Source organism: Pygocentrus nattereri, chromosome 22 (assembly GCF_015220715.1).
Source record: "Pygocentrus nattereri isolate fPygNat1 chromosome 22, fPygNat1.pri, whole genome shotgun sequence".
Lineage (NCBI taxonomy): Eukaryota > Metazoa > Chordata > Actinopteri > Characiformes > Serrasalmidae > Pygocentrus > Pygocentrus nattereri.
Window position 1 is genome coordinate 14681272 of NC_051232.1, and position 17060 is coordinate 14698331.

The window sequence follows — 17060 nt, forward strand, 5'->3', positions numbered from 1 at the left end:
GAGTGCTCTGGGAGTACGGGGTGAAGGGCTCGTTGTTACGGGCCATTCAGTCCCTGTACAGATGGAGCAGGAGCTTGGTTCATATAAGTAAGTAAGTCAGATTGGTTTCCAGTTAGGGTTGGACTGCGCCAGGGCTGTCCATTGTCAACAATTCTATACATAACTTTTATGGACAGAATTTCTCGGAACAGCCAAGTGGCGGAGGGTGTCCGGTATGGTGGCCTCAGGATTTCACGTCTGCTTTTTGGGGTTGATGTGGTCCTGTTGGCTTCATCAGGCCGGGACCTCTCTGGACCAGTTTGCAGCAGAGTGTGAAGCGGCTGGGATGAAAATCAGCACCTCTAAATCTGAGACCATGGTCCTCAGTTGGAAAAGGGTGGAATGCTCTGTCCAGGTCAGGAGTGAATTCTTGCCCCAAAGGAAGGAGTTTTAAATATCTCGGGATTTTGTTCACAAGTGAAGGAAGAATGGAGCGAGAGGTTGACAGGCGGATTGGTGCGGCGTCTGCAGTAAATGCGGACCCTATACCGGTCTGTCATTGTGAAGAGAGAGCTGAGCCAGAAAGCGGTCAATCTACATTCCGACTCTCACCTATGGTCACGAGCTTTGGGTGACCGAAAGCGGATACAAGCAGCTGAAATGTGTTTTCTCCGCAGGGTCGCCGGGCTCTCCCTTAGAGATAGGGTGAGAAGCTTGGCAATTCGGCAGAGGCTTGGAGTAGAGCCGCTGCTCCTCCACATTGAGAGAAGCCAGTTGAGGTGGTTCGAGCATCTGATAAGGATGGCCTCTGGATGCCTCCCTAGGGAGGTGTTCCAGACATGTCCGATGGGGAGTAGACCCCGGGGAAGACCCAGGACACGTTGGAGGGATTATATCTCTCGACTGTCTTGGGAACCCCTCGATATCCCTCTGGAAGAGCTGGAGGAGGTGGCAGGGGAGAGGGAGGCCTGGGTGTCTTTTGCCTAGGCTGCTGCCCCCGCGACCCGGACTCGGGTAAACGGATGACGATGGATGGATGGATTTTTATTACATATATGTACATACACACATTGTAATATGTGTGACCCCATGTTCTGACAAGGTTTGAAAACAGTGGTGGCTTGCAAGTTTATGCGTGTCTTGAACAGACCATCTGTGATGTTTTGAAATGTTCTGAAATCTCTGGGGGAGAAGTTTGGCGGGCCCAAATTCCACTTGTAGTTTCGATACAGTGCAGTAGAAGCCAAAGAGTGTTGAACTCTGGAATGTCAGTTACTGCTAATTAGAATTATAGGCCACACCAAGCCCATTTTAGAAAGGTCTGATCATTTTTAAGCTGTTTTATTGTAATTCTGTCAAATTTGGTTTCATTCAAACTTACTATCATACAATAATTTTTAATATTTCACCTTGTGTTCTACAGGACCTACATCTTTAAATATCACAATAGAATACTATTATGACTCAAGTAAGGTTATAATATTGTGTTCCATGGTCTGCTGTAATGTCTCTAATTCTCACTGGCTATGTTTACATGCAAAGATTTTTGCCAATCCGATTGAATACAGTCGGATTACAGATTCAGACTGAAGTGTTTATATGCTTACTCTGTTCAACTATCTGATGAAAATCTTCGTTTACATGCCCACTACAAGTAATTCGATGCAGAATGATGCGCAAGTCTGCAATTTCCCTCTGGGATCAAAGAAGGATTCTGATTCTGATTTTGATTCTGATTCTGATGCGTGGAGCAGCGCTTAGAGTAAACGTTACCATGACAGCGAACATCACATGAGGCCCAGTCGGCATGAGATGAGTTTCCAGTTGGCGTGCTTGTGTTTTTAATGGCTTTAAACTGATGTCAGGCTCATAAAAACGTCCTTCACATGTACTTATAAAGGAAGACGTCGTGCTCCAAGACACATAAGCTGGACGTCCGTTCCACCGCTGTCTTTTAAAGCTCAGAGTATAAACCTCATCTCCTCTGCAGACCCGTTTCAAACCTTTCGCTATGATGCGACGTGCATGCGGAGAACGTTCTTACACCTTCCGATTGGAGTGTAATCGGATTCAGGCATTTACATGGCTATTATTCTTCTATTTAACGGATTATTTAGAGGTTTACCCACCTCGTTCAATCGGATAGAAATTGTATTCCGATTGGCTTCAATCGGATTAGTCTATTCTGACTGTTTACATGGACGTATTCTATTCCGATTGAGCTATTAGTCAGATTATTAATAGATTATCAGGCTGCATTTAAATGTGGCTACTATAGCCCTGTTCTCTCGATGATTTTGGTTTTACACACTGCTCTTACGTTTTTGGCATATTTGATTATAGGAATGTGTGTCTTATCAACACTCTGAGCTCCAGCACCTTTCGCACACACTGCTTTAATGGAATATACTCTTATAAACCACCCACAACACATTACCTATTACTCTCTCAACTCTTAACTCTGTTCTCTCTGTGTAGCAGTGCTCAGATTTATGTGCTTCATACAGAGAGAGAATACAACCTTGCTCGCCCGCTGCCCATACAGAAACACCTGATCAATACTAAAATGGAAAACCATTCAAGTGTTTTGTAATTCTCTCTCTCTCTCTCTCTCTCTCTCTCTCTCGCTCTCTCGCTCTCTCTCTCTCTCTCTCTCTCTCTCTCTCTCTCTCTCTCTCTCTTTCTCTCTGTTCCTGTAGTTTGTCTCTTACTTTTTTGTCTCATTCTCTTTCCTTCACCTCTGTACTTTCTTGCTTTCTGTTGCTCGCTCTATATTCCATCTGTACTCTCGTTCTGTACTCTCAGTACTCTCTGTAATTCTCTTGCTCCCTCTCTGTATTCTCTCTCTCACTCACTCTTGCTTTATTTTCTCTCTCTCTCTCTCTCTCTCTCTCTCTCTCTCTCTCTCTCTGTGTGAGCTGTAGTAATTACCCCCTGCCTGCAGTCTGGTCATTTATTTCAGCACTTTCACCATTTACTGAAAATTCTCTATTATCTCTGAGAGTCACCGCTGTGCAGCTTTCTGCAGATAAAGCAAAAACAACGCACACATAAAACACTCTAACGGCCACTGCACCCTGCACATGCTTTACAGCATCCCATAGAATAGCATTGCATTGCACAGCTGTGCGACATATGAATACATCACAGTAACAGTGCTTATAAATGCCAAATTCAAACTCATTGTACACTCCAAATACTAATAACATTTCTAAAATAAGAATTGGTTTTATGCATGTCAGTTTGTTTTTAGTTTATCCATTTCCAGATCTATCCTCCATGGGGTCCAGTGTTTACAGTTAGCATCCAGAAACTGGTTTATGTGATCAAGACTTCATTGAATCAAATTAGGTGCTACTGATGGAGTTGAACAAATCCATCAACAAATGATGGCTGTAGTGCAGCGAGGCAAGAACTAAACCTGTATTTCTCTCACTGTTCTCTTCTAACCTAGATATTCATAACTTTACTGAAAACAACACATTCTGACTACTGTCTCTGGCCTGGGATATACAACTGATATTTAAATTAAAATATGCACATTAAAGTGTATACAGAAATAAATAAGCACACACTGCTGTGTGTGTGTGTGTGAGTGAGAGAGAGAGAGCGAAATTAGCTGGTAACATGCTCCACTCTTTGTGCTTAATCACTTTTAATTGGAGGATGCATAATATCAAACCACCCTTAATTAAACTCATTTACATATTTCACCCTGCATTGCACTGTGTGTGTGTGTGTGTGTGTGTGTGTGTGTGTGTGTGTGTGTGTGGGGAGGAAAAAGAGCACTCCTAGTCCCCTGAGGGGTTTAATACAATACTGAATTGATTTCACAGCTTATTCAGTAGAAGCAGAAGGCAAGAACACTTTTAATTTCTTTCTAATAGCTTTATAACTTTTTTAGAATGTTATATAGATATTTAAAAGCATTCAGAAGCAGGTATTTTTAAAACCAGAATATTTATTAATTCATGAATATTATTTATTTATTTATTTGTTTTTATATTATTATGATTATTTCTAATGTCTAATTTTAGTTTTTTAAACTAATACATTTTTGTAATCACCCTTAAAATCATCTATGTTGTTGTTTTGTATTATTTTTAATAGAAAGTATTTATTGATGTATTCATAGTTTTTATTTTTTATTTTAAGGGACATGGCTTCTTGTTTTATTTGTTTTAAATTTTTTTATTTATTTATTCATTTAGAACCATTTGTTTTTTTTACTTTTTACTTTTATTTATTTATTAACTTTTTTTTTTATAGCACTTTTGACAGGTGCAGCCCACCCAGCTCCTGATTAACACTCAACATCCGCATTTAAAAGCTATTATGTAAAAAAAAACTGATCAATGAGGGAGTGAGACTGTGAAGTAAAGGAAAATCATTCACTGTATCCTGAGCGAGTGATACTCCATCATATTCCTACATTCTCTCTCTCACTGAGGGCTGTTGACCCCAGAGCCACCTTTACTGAGAGCACTTACAGCTGCAGAATTAACATACACAGCATGGAAATGGCACACAAACATCTGAATAACAGCGATGTTATTACCGTACCCTGCACTTCATCCACCTTAATCATGCACACGGCTTTGATTTGCATAGCTGGCCCTTCTCCTGCTCTCACTTTCATTCCCCAGCAGCTTATAGCAGTGTAAACGCCTGCCACGGCCGTGACAAAGAGCAAATACACATGACGGATACTCAGCTCATCTGCTGAATTTTCATAAACACATGCTTTATGCAAATCAAAAGGAATATTCTGGCCGATGCTGAGCGGATGGAGGTGGGCCACTAATGAGAAAAGGACAGAGCGTGGTGTGTGTGTGTGGTATTAATCCGGTGAAGTGCTTATAAATGACGGTGAGCATCTCCACTGCTTCCATCCAGAGAGTGATGTATGAAAGCTCCAGCAACGCGACCCCGTTTGTTACACAAAAAGGTCACATCACTGTCATTTAAATAATCTACAGGCCAGAAATGAACTCGCCCAGAATACACACACACACGTTTCACATGATAACAGGTTTACAGTCATTACTCATCAATGTCAGTTTGCCCCAGTTTGTAAATTAATTCCTGGAAAGGAAATATACCCAGTTTTCCCCCATTTGTCCCAAATGTAGTCAATCAGCTAAGGCTTGTATGGTGTATGAAGCTTGCCTTTTTAACTTTTTAACTATAAAGCAAATGTATCAAAGTAATTGAATTAGCATCAATAAGCTATTTGCATGGTTCTAACTGTAATTCATCTCGATATGTACAGGCAGAAAAATCTGTCATTCGTCCTTTCAGAAATAGAGTTCAGGCTAACTCAGCTGCTGCATTCAGAGCACTAAATGCATCCAATGAAAACAATGGAAGAAGGGCCTGAGTCCTCAAAAATGCCCTTCCCAACTACTATTTAAAGGATGTGTTAATTTTCACAACAAATATCCTGTGACTTGACTAGGGTGTTCAAAGTTTTACATATAAGTGTATATGTGCGAAGTATGTCCTGTGAAGAACGGTCTAGTGCGTGCTAAATGGTCAGCGGAAGTTGTGCTCTTTCTGACTGGCAGTCCTAATCTTAGGCTATGTGTATGTAAATGGTCTCCTTACTGATCACATTGCTGATGTTGGTCGTCCCACCCACACAGATTTAACGAAACTGCAAGCAACTTTTTAAACCTCGAAATCTGCTGCTACACCCTGTCTAAGCCCCTCCCCATGTTCTTCTAGCCTGTGCACTTAAACATTACGGTCAGTAACAAGCCAAACAACATAGCTGGTGAAACACTTATCGTTAGCTAAAAGACCAGTATTCTCAGTAAGGGGTAATTTTTATTCTTACTGCATGCTTTTCAGCCACATCACATCTATAGGCTAGTGACAGGCTCACTCAACCACCCACCCACCCACCCACTCAACCACCCACTCACCCACCCACTCACCCACCCACTCAACCACCCACTCACCCACCCACCCACCCACCCACTCACCCACCCACCCACCCACTCACCCACCCACCCACTGTTAGCTCCAACTTCATAAGGCATTGGAATCGGTTTAAGTTTTTTCCACCCTAAAGTCTATATTCCCCCACTTTCAGCCCAGAATTTCTCATGGTTCTCCCTAGACATTCTTGTTAGAGGATTTGCATATTCTTCCATGTCACACAGGAACATTTAATGGAATCGAGTGGAATGAATGGTTCATACAGTGGGCTGTAGAAACTAAAGCTCAATGTAAACACAGGGTACACACATTGCCTTGGCTGAAATAATTTGCATAAAGTTCAGCTCCACTGAGCTTTTTTGTCATACAGCATCCCCTGTGATTCGTGGGAACAGTGCTTTCCATAGAAAGTAGCACCATGCTAATTGTTGGGGTCTGAGCTGCACTGTTAGCTACACTAGCGATGTAATGCCTGGTGCTAAAGCTAAAAGAGTGAACTAAACATGTCTTGACTGATCGACTACATTTGGAGTAAGATAAACTGTCGCTATAACTGTACTCTCAGCTCATGAGAAGTGTCTGTGAGAAGAAATGCTGTTAATAGTGGTTAACCATCTGGTGTCTTCAGGCCTGTTAGCTTTAAGGCTTTACTTAGGGTTCTCATTTGGTAGCTTTAGAGGAAGTGCCCTCTTTTGTGGGTTACGAATGTGTCTGAGGTACATAGCAGTTGTTCTGATTCAGTAGAGATTAAATTTGAGTGTTTTTTTTGTTGTTGTAATGACTGAAATTTGAGAAGCAGACAATTGATTAACAAACAGGGAGACTTTAACCTGAGCTTTGCCTGGATCAGCATTTATGGGTCTTCTGCAGTCTAAAAGGACATTGTGGGGGCTTTAGGACTTGGACTGTTAGGGCCACTGAATATAAATTTGTGTTAGAACTGTAGCCAAGGAAACCAAAGACACCAGGCACCAATGCTAAGACTGTGGTGGAGCAAAGTGTTTAACAGTCTTTGCTCACTAAGATGATACATTTTTAGAAAAATGAAAAATCTACTAAATTACCAGCATCTCTGAGCTCATTTGAATTCCATTAGAAAACCATATTTAAGAACATCAAACAGCCAGCTTTGACAATAAATTTGACTTTGACTTAAATATTAAGTGTTTATTGGTGTTAGTTGTATTTATAATATATGACTTTTTGACAATTTACAGTAACTAAGTGAAGCATCTCTGGCATAGTTTAAATTAAATTAAATTAATTTAATTAACATACCATTATATATTTATTAAATATGCATTTTGGCTATATAAAATTCTACTGGACAGTCATTAAATGTTTGTCCATAGAAAAGTCAGTAGACAATATAAAATTATGTTGGATTATAATTTAATTTGTACCTGTATAAAATAATATTGTCCATTAGAATTTTTCCTAATGGCATCACACTCTGGACTGTGGGTGTGTGTCTTTGTGTGTGTCTTTGTGTGTCGGTGTGTGTGTGTGTGCAAGTGAGTACCTGCTTTATAATCACTTCAGTTGTTGGATAAATGAAAGAGGGATGATGACATAGAGAGAGAAAAACATCTGCAGCTGGAAATTAGTTACTCCATCTTTTTCTTTCTTTTTCTTAGTTTTTTCACCCTCTCTCTTGCCTTTTTTGTAGTACCTATGTATATTAATTATACACATTAAGCACTGTCTTTTTGACAATTTTATTTTAGTCATGGAAAAAAAATCACAGCTTACACACATCTGTTTTAACTGCAAATTATATCCTTTGTGTATTTTTGTTATTTAGTTTTAGTTACGTAATGTATGCATCACAGTCTACAAATGTCAATTTTAATGTAATGTTTGCATCTTTATTTACTTTTATACTCATACATACAAATATACAAAATACCTTTTCATGAACAAATCTGTTTTAGAGGATTTCCAGTTGTAATGTGAGTGTAGAACCTCTTTGGATTGTGAAATACTGCTCAGTAATCTGATGCTATGAGCTGTAAACTCTGAGGAACAGGAGTTTTGTTCCTGAAGGAAACGCTGGCCGTCCTGTTTCTCTTTGAACTTTTCTTTTAGATAAATCACTAATTAATGTCCAACATTAGGCAGGCCACTGGGGTCTTAAAGTGGTGAAGCTGTGATTGTATTTATTTTCTTCTTTAAGGCTCTGTTCTGTGTGGAGTGGTTGATGTTTTTTGCACTCTGCCTCGGGCCATAGGATTTTTTTTGTATTTTATTGTTGTTCTGTGCTAAACCTGTGCAGCATTTCTGGTCTGCTTGGCTCCCTCACAGACTGTGTAAACTCCGTCAGTTCACTGATTGCTTTATCCCCTTTTCCTTACCATCTTTCCACTGAGTGCTTTGTGCCGCTATGGTGCAATAACTATTTCTATAAGTATTACACTGTTTTTCTTTCCTCCCTCTGAACATTAATTCAAAAAGCACTCCAATACCTCAGCTTAACGTATCTCCTTATTGCTTATTAAAGCTGTAGCTCAGCCAAAAATCCAATCCATGTTTTCTTTCCAAGTAGTTGAACATATAGTCATATGCTAATTCTATGTTGTATTGATTTTTAAAGTAAAAATAACACATGCTCTGCAGAGAACACATTTTTTTATATTATTACTCTTTTATATTATTTTTTGAGCTTAACATGTTTGTAAAAAACATGAAATGTGGCCTACAGCATATTTGGTTACAGCATATGATATACTGTATTTTGCTTTTTACTCCAGTGTGTTAAACTCGGTGAATAAATAAAAATTGTGCACCGAAGTTTGCAGAAAATTGACAGACTCTGTGCTCTAAGAAAGTTTTGAGGGCAGTACAATAAATGTTTGTTTGATTTGTTTGTTTGTTTCCTATATAGCTAAATGTATTGTTTTTAGCATGCTAGTGGAATATAAATAAGTAAAATAAGTGGAATGTAAATAAGTGGAATAAATAAATAAGTGGAATATAAATAAGGAATATAAATAAGTAAATCTGCTGCACATATTTTAAATCTCATATTTAATTGAATATAGTACCAAGGTAACATTTCAAATGTTGAAATTGAGAAACATTAGTGATTTTTGAAAAATAAATGCAGAAGTTGTGTTTGATCCCAGTAGCACATTAATTTATTATTGTTCTGAAAGTGAAATGTTTTCCCATTCTTGCTTGACAGGATTTCAGCTGCTCAGGTGTTCAGGGTCTCCTTTGTCATATATTTTGTTCTATATTGCATCAGATGTTTTCAGTGGGTGGCACGTCTGGACTGCGTACAGACCAGTTTAGCGTCTAGACTCTCTTCCAACAGAGCCATAATGTTGTGACATGCAGAATTTCATTTTCCACTGTCTTGCTGAAATAAACAAGACCTGTACTGAAGAAGACATTGTCTGGATGGCAGCATATTTTGCTCCAAAACTTGCATATATCGTTTAGCATTAATTGGTGCCTTTACACATGTGCAAGTCAGTTTAGTGACATATTAGTGCTGTGACTAATGCAGCCCCATACCATCAAGGATGCTGGATTCTGAATTAACTTGCATTTCAGAAGTGTTCCTATCCCCATGCAGTGATTTCCACAATAGAATCATGTTTGATTTTAATGCAGTACCACCTAAGAGCATGAAGATCACAGCCAGCCATGATTTGTTTTAAGCCTTGTCCCCTGCATACATGTTTCTCCAGATGCTCTGAAACTTTTAATGAAGTTATTTGCTGTAGATGAAGTTCTTTTCTGTTTTACTTTGAGAAATGTTATTCTTGAACTGTTGCACTATTTGTCCATGCAGTCTTTCACAGAGTAGTGAATCTTTTGACTTGACTTTGATCTTCACTTCTGAAAGACTCGGCCTCTCTGGGATACCCAGTCATGTTACCTGTTGCCAGTTAACCTAATCTGTCCCCACTTTTGAAATACTGCTGGCATCAAATCCAAAATGGGCATATATTTGTAAAAAACTTGTCTATTCGATAATGAGTTAACAACAATCTGTATCTTGTAGAGCACTTGATTTATTCTCAGGCACTCGTCAGGTTTCATCATTGCTGATTACTGTCTTGAAGCCCAGGAAATGCCTCATGCAAATAGTCTTAGCTGATGTGGAAATTGAATGGGAATCCATATATATATATATATATATATATATATATATGTGTGTGTGTGTGTGTGTGTGTGTGTGTGTGTGTGTGTGTGTGTATTTATTATAATTGTGCACCTAACTGAACTGCATATGCACTTTAAACTGAGCAATTACAGTTGGATGAACTTGGATTGGGTTAATTAAAAAAATGAAGTATAAATAAGTCTAAGTTTGTTGTGTACAGTGTGCAATAGCAACTGTAAATAGGCCTGGGAACCGATGACAGTCTTTTGCAATGAAAGAAAATGCTCTAACATTGTGAAGAGGGAGTGATAATTAACTTGTTTCCTTAACGGAAGATACAAGACAGAAAATGCTGTTTCATTACAATATGTCTCCCTGCAACACCTCACCATACTCTTGCTACATAAGTACATTTATTTAAAATAAGGTCTTTCTATACTGTAACTCTAGTAAGCATATAAATAGAACACTTTCACCCACCACTTGTGATACTAATAGCTTATTGATGCTATTTCCATTACTTTACATTTGTGCTGCAGTGCTAAAACTAAAGAAACACATTTCAGGCACCAAACACATTGTGACTGATTAAACTGTGCAAGTTTGGTCTTTTTGCTAAACTATCACTTTAAGTGCTGCTTTTTGGAGCTTGTTGGTAAAGTATGCAGAGTTTAATGTGAAGGAGTCTGAGAGCAGAGAGGCTCTTTAGAGGCGGTTATTCTGATTTATACGGCTGCAGTGTGGAGGCTCTGCTGAACAGTAAAACTTCTTCTCACTTCCACTGAGTAAAGAGTGGACTTAGAGAATTATATTTCATCCCAACAGTGCTAAATCACCCTCATACACACAGCACTAAGGATATGCTGCTAAAACCATTCACTGCTCATCAACCCCTTCACAGACTTAGACTCCAGATCAGAGCTACACTACATCCAGAGCTCATCAACAGTTTTCTTTACTCAGCATCTTCACTCTGCTTCTTTACTTTTTTTAATGTCTTTATTTTGGGGTGGTGTACGTTGTTGTTGTACATTCAAGATTCAAGAGTTTTACATATGAACAGGCAGTTACACTGTACAGTGAAATTCTTACTTTGCTGTTCCTCCATTCACCAAATATAATCTTAATATAATCTTAGAAGAGAACAGAAAAAAACATATAAAATGTAAGATTCACACTAAAAACAATAGTAAAAAAGTACAGTTTTATGATTAAGCATGATGCTTCAGTAAAGCAACCTTGTATATAGCAACAGTTTTAGATATCTTTGTTTTATTATTATTATTTATTGTTGGTTTTATTGTTATTTGTAGTAGGAGTAGTAGTAATATTACAAAAAAAAAAATTATTATTATCATTAACTCACTTTCAGAAATTTGGGAAAGTAAAATGCAAATAAAAACAAAGCAGTGATTTATAAATTCACTTCGACCTGTATTTAAATTATAGCAATGTAAAGACAAGCTATTTAATGTTTTACATCATCAACTTATTTATTTTTATTTTTTTTGTAAATATACATTTATTCTGAATTCATGCCTATTCATAACAGGGGCAATTTAAGACTAGAAAAGTTGTGAAATGTTCAAAAACATTTTAAACAGGTTTTTCAGTAGTGCTTGTGTATAGAAGTAGTGTCATGAAAAGGCCTAGTCCTCTATGAGCAAACATAGGCCGAGATTGACTGTATAACTGCATTGTTTAACTGTGTAATATTCACCAATGAGCATTTGCAAGATATTTACCCTATACAATGCAGAACACTGGTAAAATATTCAGAGAATCTAGAGAAATCTAACCAATGTAAGTTACTACTCAAAGCAGAAGCCATTTTATCAACAGCATCTAGAAATACTGCCGACTTCTCTGGGCTAAAGCTCATCTGAGATGGATTGAAAAGTAGAAATGTGTACTATGGTCTGAGTCCACCTTTCAAATTGTTTTTGGAAATAATTGGCTGTTATGTTATCTGGGCAAAAGTGGATGATCCAAATTGTTACCAATCTAAAGAAAAGTCAGTGTCTGTCATAGTATTGGTGGATAGTAACTTGTATATCTGTCAATGCACCATTAAGCACCATTAATGCTGAATGTACGTATGCATTTTACTTTTGCCATGTTTCAGGGACATCACAGCTCCTCTGAAAAAGACAATGTCAAGCCACATTCTGCATGTGTGGCTTCATAGGAGAGTGCAGGTCCCTTTGAAAACATTTGCTGTGTCATGAAGTTAATTAGTAACATCAAATAGCCATTCTTTTTTCTGTTTTCAGTGGAATACAGGTCCAAAACATTTGTAATCATTGCTGTCTGCACTGTAAAAAGTGTCTCGTCTACTTAAAAAAAATGCTTCACTTCAACTTCAACTACATTGAAACTACATTGATTGAAAGAATCATTTACTCAAAGTATTTATTTAGGTTGAATAAAACTAGTTAATTTACTTGTTACCACATTAAGTGTATCTGATGAGCCACTTTTTGCAGTGTTTTTATTTGCATTTTACCTGCTATCCTAACTCTTTTTGGAATTAAGTTTGTGTTATTGTCTCTGGATTCCTAAAGATGTACTTTATTGACACATCTGCATTTGTATTGTCAAAGCATTGCAGCGATCATATATACATATGTAATAATAATTATATTAATAAAACACATTTATGATGCATGAAAAGACAGTTTTACTAAAGTAATATGCACTATGCACTTCATGTTATTTATGTATTTTTAGACGCAATAATTTTGCAATTATTTCAGCAAATATCTCTTATAAATCTCCTAATAGTAGCTGAATGTCATTATTTTCTGCCCTTGGAGTCGTATATTGAATGCTCTGTAGCTTTAATTACACACTGAAAATATGTTAAACAAAGATTACAAAGAGAGCAATAGAAACATAGAGAAAGAGGATGAATAAAAAAGAGAGAGTGGAAATAGAAAAAGAAAGACTGACAGTTTTTCTCTGTTCTCATTCTTTATCTCATTCTCTTTCTCTCTTCACTCTCTCCTCTGTCTTCTCCCTGTTCTTTATGTTCTCATCTCTTTTCTTTCTCCCTCCATTTCCATCTCTCTGTCAGTCTGTCTCTCTTTGCTTCTCTTTCTGTTTCAGTTCAGTTGATGATATCTTTAGTAACAGGACCATACTCAGTGTAATGTATAAATTAATATTTAAAGCTGAATATACTCAGTGGAGGTCATAAAAACGAATTGCTTATTGATAACAACAACAATAATAATAATCAAACAGCAATATGGCAGTAATAAAGCAATAATGATGATGATAATAATGATAAAATGTTTTGTCTCTGGGTTAGGCCACAATGTTTCTGGCGGTTAGATTATTGGGAGGACGACCTGAGGAGGCGCCGACGCTTTATCAGAAACCTGTTTGGATCTTCACACTCGGAGGCTACGCTTAAAGCAGCGGCTGACAGTGGTGAGACACACACACACACACAGGCATGCACACTCTAACACACACAACATATCCAAACACCTTTTCACTTGCGCACAGCAGTAACAGGTAGAGAGCTGTAAAAATTAGAGCTGCAGTCACTATAAAATTTTTATAGCACCACAACACTCCGTAAAGAGGAAAAAAGAAAAAACTTAACTCCAATTAAAGCCCTGATTTCATCTGCTTAATTTCAGCCCAACAGGGCAGAAACTGCTGCAGGTTTTATTGGACTTTGGCACCTTGCTGTGGTGTTCTGAATAGATATCCCCACTCTACTTACTCTCATTAAAGGGGACTTTCACCCATTTTCCAAAATTCCCCCATAGTTCTGTGGTTGAGATGTACACAAAGACATTAAATGTGGTTTGATGTCAGATGGCTCCTTGATTTCTTTACAGCCGTGCTGATAGGAAGCAGGGGTCACTATGACTTTTTAGATGTAATACTGATGATGGAAAAATATTAGCCAATCTGGAAAAAAAACTTTCTGTGAGGGAGCTTGTATTGGGGGACATCTGGTTCCTATCACCGCCACTATGAACAATTCTGACTCAATACATTTCTCTAGAATTCAGCATTTCACACCAAACCACTCTGAATGTCTTTATTCATATCTTTACCTTTTCACTTGTTGATAAATTGGTGTAATTTACCATTAAAATCAAGTGAAGTTTTGTGATGTGTTCCTTTCTCTCTTTGCATGGTCAGTGCGCGATGCTGCAGGTAAGTAGTGAATGTGTATATAGTGTTAATTGCAGTGACACATAGTTGTGGTTTGATGTGTTGTTGACTTGGACTGCATGATATGGGCAAAATACTACTGCATTTAAATTGCTTCATATTTTGAGTGTTACAATAATATTATTTAATACAATATATGCGACTATCTTGGGATTTTATTGCTACATGTTGATATTTTATTACTACATCATTATATTGCTACATATTTTGATTATAATAAGATACATTGTTAAATATTGCAAGATTATCTTGCTACATATTGCGATGATACATTTCTACATGAGATTAGAATTGAGATTACATTGGTGCATATTGTGATTATATAGTTACTGTTGTGATTAGCTCATAGCACACAGTAAACAACATTGTGATTTGGTTAGATGGTTCATTTGCATATTTGCAAATGCTAACACCATGATAAATAACACAGTATGTATCACCCAATTAAAATGATCAAAATAAAATTTGTTTTTATTTGCATATTGCAGAGGCTGGTAACATGAGAACAATTTACAAATGATATATTGTGCAGTCCTGACATCAGCATCATGCTGAGTTGTGTTTGTGCTGTGTTGTAGAAACTTTAGAGGCCTTTTATTTTCCATCTGCTGATAAAAAAACAATATATTCATTACTCTCAGTCCTGCACTGCAGTTACATCAGTTATAGAACAGCCAAAACCTTCAGTAAAACGGCACTAATGCAGAACACATGTTGGAAGGCTGCAACCAATTATTTATCAAGGGGCTTCATATTGAACAAAAGAAGTAATTAATGCACTGCTTAGTTAATTTATACAGCAATTTCAGGACACAGTTTAAATGCAATTGCATTGTAACAAGGTAGTGCAGTACACTTTACTATAGCTCTGTAATTTTTGGCTCATCACCGTGTTTTGCACCATGGATGTGGGATATTAGAATCAATTACAAAGCATGGTGACCAAAATTAGCTTGAAATCTTTGCTAAAGCACATGTAAATATGTAGTAGATAAGCTAATGTTTAGGGTTTAGGATTAGTATTAGCCCTTAGCTGTGAAATCTTTCAAAGTGATTAAATGCAAATAGAATTTAATTGATTCTTGGCTATTGCCTTTCCCTCTATTTACTTTGGTCAATATCAATGTTTTTTTTTAAAATTGCATTGCTTTTTAAATTGTCTTGGTTCTATATTTTCACTTTGTTTTTGTGTCTGTCACCCTGAACAATGCAGCAGAGCTTTAACTGTTGTTAGCTAGGCCGTGCGCTGTCATTTAAGGCCAACATCGTCTTGAATAAGGGCTCAATTGATTCCCAGGCTGTTTTTCTTTCTTCCAAGAGTTGCTCAAAACATGTTGAGTTATAGCAAGCATGGTTCGGCTCGAGAGAGACGAATTGGAGGAGATGGCCCCACTCACGTTGTGAGGTTTCTGGTTTTTAAACAGGCCTGCTCTGAAAGGACTCGGACTCAGGGCTAATCCTTTGTTTCTGTTAAAAAGCGAAAGCTCGACCATGCTGACAGACACCAGGCTTTGCAATCAGTGCCATACTGAACGTGGGCTTTACCACTTTAACCTATTGCACCCCTTTGAAACGGGGCCATTTCTGGGGGAAAATGTCTCCAATATGTCACAGGCCAGTCCCCCTTTAGCATGACATTGGTCCTCAAGATAAACGACTGGTGTGACAGAAGTCAATAAGAATGTGATCTAAAAGCAATAAGTGCTTGGAATCCCAGCATCCTCGGAGACTCGATAGTCATAATGTGCAGCTGGAAGCCCTGAGGGGGGCCAACCTTCTCTCTTTCTCTCCTTTTTCCTTGTCCCCCAGCTCCCTCTGTTCCTCTGTCGGTCGTTCCTTTTTTGCTAACTTTGGAACAGGTTAAGTTTAAGCTTTCCTCAAGGATCACCATTAGGCCCCCTTTGGATTTGAACTCGAAACCAGCAGACTCAGAAATTTCCCTTCATTATTCCTGAATGTTTCCCCAGTGAATTAATCTGCTAAAGGACACACTCAATCTGTCCATCAGCTGCGTACACTCCCATATTAATGCCTCTGAAAAGGCAGTCTTTAAAATGGTTTATAATGGTGGTATTGGCAGTATGTGAATGCGCTCAAATGGCCCGTGATTTATTGGAAGCTGTACAAAAATGTGAAAATCAGCTGAAATTTATGCAAACCCGGTCCAGCCTTTTTAACTTTTTCATATGAGCCTTTTTTGTGGAATTCTTGCTTTGATATTTAAATCACTATTTGATAAGTAAATCACTGTTTGGAATTGGAATCAGTGTTTTCAGCAATGTAAAGCCAAAAAGGTTACAGATAAACAATTCTAATCTGTTCGTTCTGAGCAATTTCACATTATGAGTAGGACTACAGAAGACTTCAGAATAACAGAGGAAGCTGTACAAGATCAACAAGAGTTCTAGTAAAATTCAATTGCAGAGCTACACTACTTCTATACTGTTGTTGTCAATAAAAAGTATCTCCAAAGTGACTTTACAGATAAGAAAAACTACCTTTGATTTGAAATTAAGGGAAAAACTTATTTCCAAATACTGTAGGGTCATTTATTTTGGTCCATTCATCATCAATTTTTTATACAATGTAAACAGCAGCAGGTATTTTCAAATTCTCTAAATAAAATTAAAAAACAACAAAACAGAGATCCAGGGTTTAATTCCAACATCAGTGCCTTTGTTAAATGACTTGTAATATTTAAATGAGAGATGCCACCAATTTCTATTGGATAAGATATGAACTTGATTGGATTTTAAACTTATTTAACTTGAAATAGCTCAGAATTGCTTGTTTACATAGTTTGAGCATATGTAATATTACAGTTTAA

General features: G+C 37.6%; 1 protein-coding gene across 2 annotated transcripts in view; it reads left to right on the top strand.

The window, feature by feature from the left end:
* Positions 1 to 17060, top strand: part of lrba (LPS responsive beige-like anchor protein) — a 350478-nt gene that overhangs the window by 195353 nt on the left and 138065 nt on the right. The window contains exons 37-38 of one of the 2 annotated variants that reach the window (XM_037532971.1): positions 13350 to 13471; positions 14201 to 14215. In XM_037532971.1, coding sequence (XP_037388868.1) covers positions 13350 to 13471; positions 14201 to 14215 — 137 coding nt within the window. The remainder of the gene's footprint in view (positions 1 to 13349; positions 13472 to 14200; positions 14216 to 17060) is intronic. The other variant, XM_037532972.1, reaches the window with a different exon arrangement.